This window comes from Silurus meridionalis, chromosome 11, assembly GCF_014805685.1.
Source record: "Silurus meridionalis isolate SWU-2019-XX chromosome 11, ASM1480568v1, whole genome shotgun sequence".
NCBI lineage: Eukaryota > Metazoa > Chordata > Actinopteri > Siluriformes > Siluridae > Silurus > Silurus meridionalis.
Window position 1 is genome coordinate 22,565,001 of NC_060894.1, and position 13,307 is coordinate 22,578,307.

The following is a 13,307-nucleotide window of genomic DNA, read 5'->3' on the forward strand; positions in this document are numbered from 1 at the left end:
GGAAAGGGGAGGGTTTTCCTGACAAGTGGGAACAAGGTTATTGGGTTTGCACACTGTGTGTGTGTGTGTGTGTGTGTGTGTGTGTGTGTGTGTGTGTGTGTGTGTGTGTGTGTGTGTGTGTGTGTGTGTGATGAGAATTTGTCACTAACAGGAGTCCCCCCCCCCCACACACACACACACACACACATTAATGAAAGGTGTGTAGGCCTCACTCTGACCTCATGCTCAGCCTCGTTGTCCGTCATTTTAGTTTGTCTTCAGAGTCCACTTCCTCTCTGACAGGAAGTGCACCCTGCTCTCTCAGCTGCACTTCCTACACCTCCTTCTCTCTGCACTAACTTCCTCATGTTTACATGCTGAGAGTGGGCTTCCCTAAACAAGAAAGGAAATCATGACAAAAAAAACCACTGGAATGTGAAAAATGTGTGTCGAGGTTCAGTCAAGGTGACGTTTGGTTTGGATTTTGCTTAAAACAACAAAAACACATCGCTTAATAAAACAGGACTGAACTTCATTATTACCAAAATAACAGGATTTCTGTTGGCTAGTTCCTTCAGTGAGTGTGTGTGGTGTGTGGGAGTGTGTGTGGGGGTGTGTGTGGGTGTGGTGGGTTTGGACAGAACCAATTATTTTTGGGTTTAGTCTTTGATCGAGCAGTGTAAACAGAACGTTTCATCAGAGTCAGTGATGAAGGGAAATTAACAGTGTGGAGTTTTTATAGCAGCAGCAGCAGTGGAACACCAAACACCACCCAAATCAACCCATTCACCTGAAACACACAGGCAGTGTGTGTGTGTGTGTGTGTGTGTGTGTGTGTGTGTGTGTGTGTGTGTGTGTGTGTGATTGGTGTGAGTGTGTGATGGTGTGTGATCACATCTCAGAATTATTGATGGGTGTGTGTGATTGGTGTGTGTGATTGTGTGTGTGTGTGTGTGTGTGTGTGTGTGTGTGTGTGTGTGTGTGTGATTTATGGTGTGTATGTGATTGGTGTGTGTGTGTGAGAGATTGATATTTGTGTGATTGATGTGTGTGTGTGTGTGTGTGTGTGTGTGTGTGTGTGTGTGTGTGTGATTTATGGGTGTGTACGTGATTGGTGTGAGTGTGTGATGGGTGCGTGTTCCTGTATTAGTTTTGTGGGGTTAAACAGGTCCCCTGTACTATTTTTTTTATGGTTTCCATGGTAACACTATCACGTGAAGTCCTTCACACCCTCATGGCGATGGAGCTGATAGGAGGGAATCCTGTGGTTGTAACGGTGCTGTTTTCCGTAAACACTTGTGTCTCTCCCAACGCTGGTTTTCTCATGGGACACTGTTGTCATGCGACTTCCTTGTGCCATCTTCATCATCATCATCATCATCATCATCATCATCATCATCATCAGACAGAGCTGATGTTTATACAGCTAACCTCCTGAGAGTTTTATTATATATTTCAGTTCCTTTCTTTTTGTTTTATTTTACATTTTTTTGTTTTTCGCAGAACTCGATTCGTCACAATCTGTCTCTGCACAGCCGGTTTGTGCGAGTGCAGAATGAGGGAACGGGGAAAAGCTCGTGGTGGATGCTGAACCCTGATGGAGGAAAGAGCGGTAAATCTCCACGCCGCAGAGCAGCGTCAATGGACAACAACAGCAAGTTTTCAAAGAGCCGTGGACGAGCCGCTAAGAAGAAGGTGAGAATGAGGAGCAATGCTAGTGCTAACATTAAGGCTAATGCTAATGCTAGCTTCACCAACATGGAGGAAAGGTGCAGTGTAGCAACGGATATCACACAAAACACAATATAATTTATATATATATACACACACATGCTTTTATATATACTACATATAATACAATATACCATTAAAAATAAATGCAAATAAAATCATTTAATAAAATACCCTAAATTTGAAAGGAAATAGTAAAAGAAAAATTACAAATAAAACAAAAACTAATATAAAAAAACTACCATGAGAATTGCCAAAATTTCTTATCTGGAAATAAGTTATTATTCAATATTTTCAGGTTATATTTAATAAAAATAAATAAATAAAAATAAACCCCAAAAAAATTATTTTATTTATTTTTTTTATTATATTTAAGGAACATTTTGTGAGTTAAAGCAGGTTATCAAAAATGAATGGAATAATGCAACATGCACTATAAGTAAATTTCAAAAAAAAAATAAAACCAAAAGAACATAGGTGAGTAAATCTTATGGAAATCTGTTTCTGCCTCTGAATAAAAAATAAAAATGGTTATTACTTTTTTCTCAGAATTGTGTAATACAAACTCACAATTGTGACTTTTTTTCTCGCAATTGTGAGATATAAAGTCAGATTTTATTTGCGTCACTTTCTGGAAAAGCACATAATAGGTTTCCATATCTACTATAACATATGTAAATCGTAAAGGTTTATCATGCCAAAGAGTAAATATGGCCATAACTTTACAATGGCCATACTGGAGTTACTGGTAAATCCAGTATTCTGTAAGAATCTGAGGGTTTCCTGTGCTGCTTTGCCAGAAAGTGTCGCAAATGAGTTATAAACTGAGTTATAAATTCAGACTTTATTCTTTATTCTTTCATATCTCACAATTCTGAGAAAAAAAGTCAGTAACAACAAGTCGCAAGAACCTTTTTTACATGTTTTATTCAGTGGCGGAAACGGGCTTCCATAAAACCCAGTCAAGAATGAGATGTAGAAAGTGAAGATGATGATGATGATGATGATGGTGAGAGTTTTAACAGATGAGGGGTGTGTCTTGCTCCTCATGTCTCTGCAGGTCGGTCTGGATGGCGGCTCGAACAGTCCCGGTTACTCGAAGTGGCTCGGCAGCCCGAACTCTCACAGTAACGATGATTTCGAAGCGTGGGGAAGTTTCCGGGCGCGAGCCAGCTCTGACGCGAGCACGCTGAGCGGCCGGCGATCTCCTTTCCTCCCCGAGGAGGACGTTAGTGAGAGCGGAGAACTTCACCTCGGATACCAGGCCACTAAACTCACCTCCAAACTGCCCAGTCTGTCCGAAGTGACCGGATCTTTCAGCTCCAAGAACCTGATGATGGAGAACCTGTTAGATAACCTGAACCTGCTTTCGCCCAAGACCAGCGTGGACACTCCGAATGCTCAGTACAGCGCCCCCTACAGTGCTGCGCAGGACTTCCCCAAGTGGCACAACAGCATTTGTGTTAATAATATGACCATCCAGACTCTGTCCGACAGCAAGCCGCTGGGTTATAACCCTTACACAGGGCAGTTTAATTGCCCTTCTGGGCTTTTAAAGGAACTTTTGAGTAACGACGGGGAACACAGAGGAGACATTTTGCCCCCAATGGAGGCAGCAGGGCAGCAAGGAGGGAGAGTTTTGCCTCCCTATAGTGCTCAAGGGCACATGGGGCAAGCAGGGAAAGCGATAAGCGCACACACACACGCTCATACACACTCACACGCTCACACACACTCACACACACACGCTCACACACACACCCCTACAGCAGTGAGTATGAACAGGTGCACCCTCATGCCTCAGGGACATCTCGGTCGTCTTGGCAACATGAAGCCGTACCCTCAACTGGTGCACATGGGGGCAGGAGGTGGTGGAGGTGGAGTGGATTCGGCACCGCCCAATTACTGCATCGTCAATGGCAACGGTTTCCACAGACGCGGTCCGGTCCTGCCGCATCATCATCACCATCATCATCATCACAACCACCTGGAGCGTTTGCCTAGCGACCTGGATGACATGGCGATCGAGCGGCTGGAGTGTGACGTGGAGAGCGTGCTGCATGACACGCTGATGGACGGAGACGCGCTCGACTTCAACTTCGACCCGGCCGCCAGCCAGCAGGGCTTCACACACACTGCTGTCAAGAGCAACACACACAGCTGGGTGTCGGGATAAAAACACACACACACGCGCACACACACACACATGCGCACACACGCGCACACACACGCACACACACGCACACTGGCAGGTGTTTTAGTGTCTGGTTTATAACTTTTAAAAGTATATCATTTTTTCACCATCACAAATAATTAAAGGAGAAAAAATCTGTTAAATAATAATAATAATAATAATAATAATAATAATAATAATAATAATAATAATAATATAATGATACCTGCCAGCTATGGATCTGTTGATTTTAATAATCTTTGTGCCTCTACATAAAGGTTTGTTAATTAAATTAAATAAATAGGTAGAGCTTATGATGATGATGATGATGATGATGATGATGATGATGATGATGATGATATAATGAGGTGGAGACTGTTGTTGTTTTACTGAAACTTTTGTACGGTGATGTATATAACCTTATGTACAGAATGTATACCGTCATTTATACTGTATATATACAGTGTGTGTGTGTGTGTGTGTGTGTGTGTGTGTGTGTGTGTGTGTGTGTGTGTGTGTGAGCTTGACTTTTCTGTCGTAATGCGCTTCAATTAGACTTTTTTAACACTTCTAATGACTGATATTTGAAGATTTTATATTTCCTGGTGTTCTGAATATTTTTTTATTTCTAAATCTTTCTAATGTTAAACTGGACACAGGTCATGTGACCTTCCTCCCTGGACAGATAATGATGATATATTTGAGTAAATTCCAGGAGCTGAGACTGGAACAGAACAGTGTATGGGGTGCAGTTTAGATGGAGGATTGACACACCGGCGGTTATGGGATTCTCTACTGATTTTTCACGTTTTGGATGAAATGACATGAGCTCCTTCTGCAGGTCTGCAGGCTCACATTTAACATTTACTTTGACAAAAATTTATATTTACCATTTTCTATTACTGGGATTCGAACCCAGCTCCACCCATTAATGTTTTTTATGTTACCATAACGTGTCGATTTGCCTGATGTCTTGAGCATCACATTGAGTTTTTACGCTGCACCACAAACTTTATAAACTCTACTCTCGCTCTTATTATCACGAGCGAGATTCCAGATCGTCAGCATGACGGCTTTTCCTCTGTCATTGGACACCCAAATGCATAAAACCAACGTGGGGTGGAGGAGGAGAGGTGAAAAATGACAGGATGAAATAATTGGTTGATATGTTTTTTCCCCTCCCACAATTTTACAGTGATGTCATAATGACATTTCAAGGAAAATGGCACCTGAAAAAAATGTGTATTAGTAGAGATTCTGAACAATTTTGTCCTTAACTCGAATAAATGATGAATTTCAGATCATTTTCATTTTAACCTCACTGAAGGTGAACTGCTGCAGCTGGACATTTGTCCTTACAAACATCTGCAGTCCCTGTAATATAAATCTTTATACATACACACACACACACACACACACACTTTCTTTATCAAGCCTCTTTCTAAGCAGAAAGTATGATTTATTTTCACAGTTTATTATAAAACACTGGGAGATTTTTTTTCTTTTGTTCATGTATTTATTTCTGACCAAAGAAGGAGCGTTTGTTGGCACTGAGATTGAGCACTGCTCTTTATTCCTCACAAATATCTTAATAATTCTTTTAGAATGTTATTGTGTTTCTGTAGATGTGCAGTAGGTGTAGTGATGATCTATTACATGCCTGTTCATTTTTTCTATCTTGTGTTTATAATTTGTGTATAAAAGTCGTGTGCTGATAAATTGGATGTTTTTGAAGCGCTCAAGCTTTTTTGATGCTCTTTACTACCTGGAGTTTTTGTACAAAAATCTAAATGTGTGTAAAAGAGACTGAAAGTGCCTGAAGGACGCAAATCCGGTGACGCAAATCCGGTAATAACTAAACGCTGAGCTGTCGTTCAACTGAGACGTTTCATTTTGTAAAACCCTGAGCACTTAAAACATCTCATGACAATAAACTCTGCATTTTCACAAATTTGTTTGTTTGTGTGTGTGTTTGTTTGTGTGTGTGTGTGTGTATTTGTGTGTGTGTGTATTTGTGTGTGTGTGTGTGTGTGTGTGTGTGTGTGTGTGTAGTTAAAATCTCCAGAAAGAACTTTTTAAGATCCCCAAGAAGAAATCAGTGTTCTAGTTCCACAATTACATACTCAAACGATAATTAAATGTTAAAAATAAAAGTAGAAATGTTTGCATAGCATTAATATAATATGAATAGTACGGCTTTATGGAATGTATCCTTTACATTTTATTGTTAATTTATTACAAACGGAGCTCACAAAAGTTCATCAAATTTATATTTATTGTTTAAAAATCTGCAATAAAAGTGGAAGCCGTGAGTCTAAAAGTTGTGTCTAAATGTTTTTACTGGGAATAAAATGTAAGATTTGCAAACATGTTTCTGAGGTCCTGTTTCTCGCTCAATTAAATAAGTGTGTACGAGGCATGTATTCATGTAGCCATGCCCACAAGTTCACAAGTACACCATATTACGCAATTACAGTAACACAGCTCAACTGCGGCGTGTCGGTTAACACACACACACACAGACACAGACACACACACACACACATTAGCATGTCTTCTTTTTAGAGCAGAGGTCTCCAAACTATGGCCCACCACAAAATATCTGTATTTAATAAAAAAGTTTGGCTTTCAAACTAAAATGTCTATTATGTATTAATGGGTCAAGGCACTGATAGTTGGAACTATCGGCCATCTGCAAAAAATCCACACCAATAGTTTTTCCAGCTTCTGGTCTGCTGTCATTAGTAGAGACGAATCAACACCACACGCTGTTTGTTTTAATGTGAGACTGCGTGCTGCACGGAGAGAGACATTTTATATTTTTACATAATTTATTGATTATATAATTATATCTATAAAAGAATATATTCATATTTATTTCATTTAACACATTTTCACATTTTAGCACATTTAAATTAAATAAAGTTCAGTATTATTTTACATGGAGTGTTGTGTTTGGTTTTTATCCAGTATGCACTTGGAAAATTTATAAAAATTTATAAACGTATGCAAATTAATTTTATAAATCAGATTAATTGGGTATCGGTGAGAACCCACCAACCACATGCATATGCAATAGTTCTGTAAGTAAATGTTTTGATTCCAATAGCAATAAATATTAAAATTCCATTGTGATAGTAATAATAATCTTTTACAGTTTTTCTCAGTTGCTTCGCAGCGTTTCTCAGATCAGAAATAAAATTCTTAAAATTACTTGTTCAACCTCCACATCATTTCGTTTTCACATCAGTCAGTCTGTCAGTGTTCAAGTTTCCTACAGTATCAGTTGTTTATGTTCATGTTGATCAGAATATATTCTACTGATTTCACCTGAATAGTTTTAACCCCCAAAACATCTCAGCATCAGTTCACTGTGTACGTCATTGAATGCAAAATGATTAAACCAGTCGTCAGAATCCGTCATCTAAAATTTCTATTAAACTTTTTTATGTAAATGTGTTGAATTGATGAATTGTGCAGATGAATCTTGAATGTCACTGATGCAGGCGAGTGAACGACATCAGATCAACCAATCATCAACCAGTTCTCTAAAACAGGTCAAAGGTGAATCTCGTGAACCTTCAATTGGTGACAGACGGAGAAAAACACAGAATTACAATTTCTGAAAATGGATGAACAACCAGGAAACAAACGAACACTAATACAGTACAGTAAAAGTGTGGATCCTGTCTGGTCTCTTCATAAAACTCTCATTTGTCTGTACAGTGCAGAACAACATAGTAAACTAATCCAGCATTAGGAATCAAAATAAATACATTTAAAATCATAATAAAATCTCCACAGTGCTGGTAGTCACTCCGGCCTGTGGAATTTTCTGTTACAGACCTCATTAAAGAAAGGAAAGATGATCTGGCCCTCAGTGACCCCTGGTTTAGAGGGTGCCATGAGCATACTTTTACTCAAACTCTACATTAGATTTTATTTGTTGCAAATCCCTCGTCCTACACAACACTGGGTTTGAGGTTGAAGGTTGAGGTTGAGGTTGACTGAGATGTAACACATCCTATGCAGCAGAAAGCCCCTTGTGTAGTGTGTTAAAGAGTGACACAGCGAGAGACGTGAACATGAACGGTGAGAGCAGCAGGACGTGAAGTGTGTGTCTCTGCACACTGCTGTGTCCATTAGCAAAGACCTCCGCATGCAAAAGTGCTCATCTGGGGGTCTGATTCTCACCTGGGGGTCTTTATATCAACACACACACACACACACACACACACACACACACACACACACACACACACACACGCCCACACACAAACACACACGCCCACACACACACTTACACACGTAAACACGCCGCAGGAGGTCCAGGACCCACCATCATCCCGTTTTATGTGATTACAGAGATGTGAACGACAGCAGAGTTTGAAACTCGCTCCCGGGTGGGGGGTCTGACTACACACACACACACACACACACACACACACACACACACACACACACACACACACACAATTACATGGTCATTTATAATGATGCTCTGTTCCAATACGAAACACTCAATTAAAACATTTCATTTTTTGGGAGGAAAAGGCTCATCTGTCCATCCTGTCGTCTGCTAGATGTAGTTTCTGTGCAGGTGTCAGGAAGAAACTTGTGCTCTTTATCTGTCTGGTTTCTGAGTTACAGCAGAACTAACAATCTAATGCTCTACTGTCTGGTAAGTAACGTATAAAGTAGACCCCAGAAATATCAGAACGTAACAAACAGCAAGGAATCGAATATTTTTAACACCGAATGTTCAGGAACGTTGCGAATAACAAATTTCATAAACATTTTTAATGCACATTATTGTATTAAAGTGACAAAATGTCTAGATGAATTCACTGAGGTACCATAGGGGCTGCAGGGGTGCATCCAAAATTCTGGAATTTTATGCTATATACACACACACACACACACACACACACACACACACACACACACACACACACACATATATACAGGTGACCTGAGTTCTGCAAAGTTAATTGGTGTGAAACAGACAGCATCTGTAGTACATCTGTAGTTAACCTATAGTACAGAGAGAGAGAGAGAGAGAAAGAAAGAAAGAAAGAAAGAAAGAAAGAAAGAAAGAAAGAAAGAAAGAAAGAAAGAAACAGAAACATAGATATGACTGAAAGACTGAAAGACACAGACAAAAAGAGACAGGCACAGAAAGGCAGACAGAAAGAGAGACACAGAGACAGACAGAAAGAGAGAGAGAGAGAGAGAGAGAGAGAGAGAGAGAGAGAGAGACAGACAGAAATAAAGACAGACAGGAAGAGAGAGGGAGACACAAACTGAAAAAGAGAGAAACAGAGAGACAGAAAGACAGACAGAGAGAGACACAGACAGAAAGAGAGAGACAGAGAGACAGACAGAAATAGGGAGACATGGAGAGAAAGACAGGTGTGTGTAATAAGGAAGGAGGTTTTGCTCCGTTTGTGATTTATCTGCTCATTGTTTAATGGGGTTTGATAGAGACTTATTGTGTGTGTGTGTGTGTGTGTGTGTGTGTGTGTGTGTGTGTGTGTGTGTGTGTGTGTGTGTGTGTGTGTGTGTGTGTGAATCTCCTCCAACGCCACTCTGGTCTCCATGGTTACTCCACATGCAAAAGTCTGTGTTTAGGAGCAGACTTTAGCCTCACGCTCTTCCTCACCTCATCTTTCCGTGACATCAGCGAGGCTAAATGGGTCGTTTATGAACACACAGCTAGCGAAGCGGGATGCCGCTTATCTCTGAGCTAATCCTGATCAAAGGTGAGCTCTGGGTTACATTTTCACATTGTTATAATAAACTTCAATTGACCTGAAAGATACTTCATGAAGAATCTTCATGGAAATTATGAGCAAAAAAAAAAAAACAGTAAACACAATTGGGCGTGTCTTTGAGGCCATATATGGAAATGGTGCCTTGAACTCCATATATGGAGTCAAAGAGCTAGAATTACTGGTTATTACAAAGTAGTGCCATAATAATGCTAAGGCTACTCATTAATGCTTGAGGGATATGGCCATGAAGGTTCACAAAAATACGCCTATTGATCTGCAGGTTGCAAACAAAACTTGTTCGAGTTCCTGAGTTCCATTTAAGCATTTGATCTTTACTTTAAAAGCCATGCGAGCAACAGAACATTAGCTGTTAAACAAACCCTCAAACCCTGTGCAGTTATGATCGTTTCCTTCATTTTCTGCAGTCGGAAGCTGTGACAGGTCTGAGCAGCGTTCATTTCCAGAAGCATCAGATACCGAGCAGCTCTGATGGATCCTCGTGTCTCATCGAGGTCGTAAACGCGGCTTTCATGGCCGCCGAGGAAGTGCTCATTACCGCCACATCCACTATAGCAACTATAGCAACGGCAATCAGCGTGTAACGATGATGCATCTCACACGCGCAGTAATGACCCTGTTTAACGGCTTTCCCCTCATCGCTCGGGTCACAGAGCGACACATCGTCCTGTAAACAACTGAACTTTACAGCGTGCAGCTAAACTCTGAGGGCAACATTAAAACAACTTCACTGAAATGTAAATAAATTGCACATCTGGATATTTCCTGCTGAACATTTTTTTCAATGTACGTATAAAGAACCATCATTACAGAAACTTTAGAAACAATTACTGAAACATCAGAAACATCACAGAATCATTAAGCACTTGTACAGAATGATTAGGAACCACTACATAACCACTGGAAACCATAACAAAACCAAAAAACAAAACCAAAGAACAGTACAGGACGATCAGGAACCAGTACAGAACCACCAGGAACCGTTATCAAACCATCAGGAACCAGTACAGATCCATCAGAAACCATTACAGAACAATTAGGAACCATTACTGAAACATCTTGCACTAGTGCAGCACAATTAGGAATCAATGCAGAGCTATTAGCAACCATAACAGAACCATCAGAAACAATTAGTAAAAATCAATAATCATTACAGAACCATCAGAAACAATAAAAAAAAAAATCTTGCACCAGTATAGAACCATCAAGAACCAGTAGAGAATCATTAGGAACCACTAAATAACCAGCATGCACAAGTACAGAACAATCAGGAACCAGTACAGGAGCAGAACAATGGTAATAATAATTGATGAAGATCTGTCTGCAGTGCTCTGGTCACAGACGGTCACTTCACAGTGGTGTGTAAACAGTAGTTGCGGGGGAACGTGTTAAATTGTCCAAACGTGTATTTTATTTTTATTCATTCCAAATGGTTGCATAAGGACAATATTGAAAAGACAGACTGAACTCAGGAGGCATATTACACGAAGCTTAAAATAAAATACTGCTGTACGATACGATGCGATACGATACGATACGATACGATACGATGCGATGCGATACGATACGATACGATACGATACGATACGATATGTAACAGTACAATTAGTTACGATACAATACGATGCAATACGATACAATACGATGCGATACGATGCGATACGATGCGATACGATGCGATACGATACAATATGTAACAGTACAATTAGTTACGATACAATACGATGCAATACGATACAATACGATACGATGCGATACGATGCGATACGATGCGATACGATACAATATGTAACAGTACAATTAGTTATGAGGTACCATACTTATTAGTAATATGGTACAATACGATACGATACGATACGATACGTAACGGTACGATTAGTTACGTTACGATGCGATGCGATACGTTATGGTACGATACAATACGATACGATACGTTTGTTACGATACGAAATGATGCGATACAAATCGATACGATACGATACGATAGGATACGATACGTTATGATGCGATGCCATACGAACCGTTACGTTATGGTATGATACAACACGATACGATACGATACGATACGATACGATACGATACGATTCGATACGATACGTTACGATACGATACATTAGGGTGTGATACGAATAGATACTTTTGGTACGATACGATACAATAGGATAGGATACGATGCGATATGATACAATATGACACGGTACCGATCTACCTCCATTAAACAAAAAACACTACCAACAACACTTCCAGGGTTTGCAGGGTTTTCCCAACTTTAAAATTCCCTAAATGACGTGATGCATAGCAACAGTTGCTAAGCAGTGATTGGTTGGATGATAAAAAAAGAGGTGGGGCTTCTGTCGTGTCTATTTAACTGTCACTTAACCACAATAGCTTTGTTATAAATTATATTAATAATATAACTACATAACTTAGATATTGGACTGATGAGAAGGTTGTGAGTTACATTTATTTGGCAGTTGGCACACGCCCTAAGTCAGAGCAACTATGTGGTTAAGGGCCATGCTCAGGGGCCCAGGGTTGTCAGATTGGTGTGGCTTGGATTTGAACTCATATCCATAGTCCAATGTCTTAACCACTAAGCTACCATCTCTCCAGCCCCACCAAGATACCAGTGATGGGTTTTTAAGCATCACCTGCTCAGATGTTTTGGTGTCTGCCAAATGTCGTAAATGTAAATGTAAAACTACAAAGCAATTCACGTGCGTCACTGAGGAGCTCTTGAAGGTTCTTCTGCAGTGTTTATTCTGAATGAGAACACTTCAGGAGCACTGAGAGTGTAAAAGTGTGTCTCGGAGTGTAACTTTGTCCATTTTATTAGATTTGAATTTAAAGAAAAAAAGTCATATGAAAATGTGCACAATAGTAATAGCGATGCTTTTCACAAACGAGAAGCTTTCAGGTTGCAGTAGCGCCGAGTGAACTTTAACTCTATAACTTTTAATCATGGTGTTAATGAGTCAGAGGAACCTCCTACACGCAACGTCTCCCGCTGGACGTGTTAAACCCCGGAGGACGGCGAACAATAGGGACCAAAAAAAGTCATGAAAACAGCGAAAAGCCAGAAAATCCTCTCATTCTCCCACACATGGAGGTGTAGAAAGGACAGCTGGACACACTTAATTTATATATTTCCCTTTTTCACATGTTAAAGACAAAAATGTGTTGCTCGTTTTTAAAAGTTTTTTAAAGAAGAAGAAAAACCAGGAATTGAGAAGAAGGATCTTTTCGATCAAAGTAAAATGAATGTATAAAGCTGGAGGAGAGAAAAGAGACTGGATTTATATTTATATGATCTTTTTCAGCTTGATATAAAATGCATTTTTTTAAATCTTTTCCTATTTATAAAGGTGCTTTTCAGTGCAGTCGGACTAAAAGCCTGGTGACATGGAGCAGCTCGGCTTCTCAACTCATTCAATCGTCCAACCTGAACAGAAATCTCTCTTTAATTTATGTTCAGAATGTGAGCAGTAACAGCTCAAGACTCTCTCACTCAAAAACGCTGTATCACCAAAAGTTTATGGAGACCTGAGCATTAGATTAGTATATGCTTCTTTTTGAACATCCCATTTTAATCTCCATTCACTCTTATAAGAAGCTCCATTCTTCTAGGAAGA

At 39.9% G+C, this 13,307-nt stretch overlaps 1 protein-coding gene across 1 annotated transcript in view; it reads left to right on the forward strand.

Moving 5' to 3' along the window:
- The window catches only part of foxo1b (forkhead box O1 b), a 23,814-nt gene extending 17,980 nt beyond the window's left edge, over positions 1 to 5,834 (forward strand). Inside the window, exons 2-3 of the mRNA XM_046860911.1 lie at positions 1,483 to 1,674; positions 2,771 to 5,834. Of these exons, the coding sequence (XP_046716867.1) occupies positions 1,483 to 1,674; positions 2,771 to 3,886 (1,308 nt within the window). The 3' untranslated portion in view covers positions 3,887 to 5,834. The remainder of the gene's footprint in view (positions 1 to 1,482; positions 1,675 to 2,770) is intronic.
- Positions 5,835 to 13,307: the final 7,473 nt, after the last annotated feature.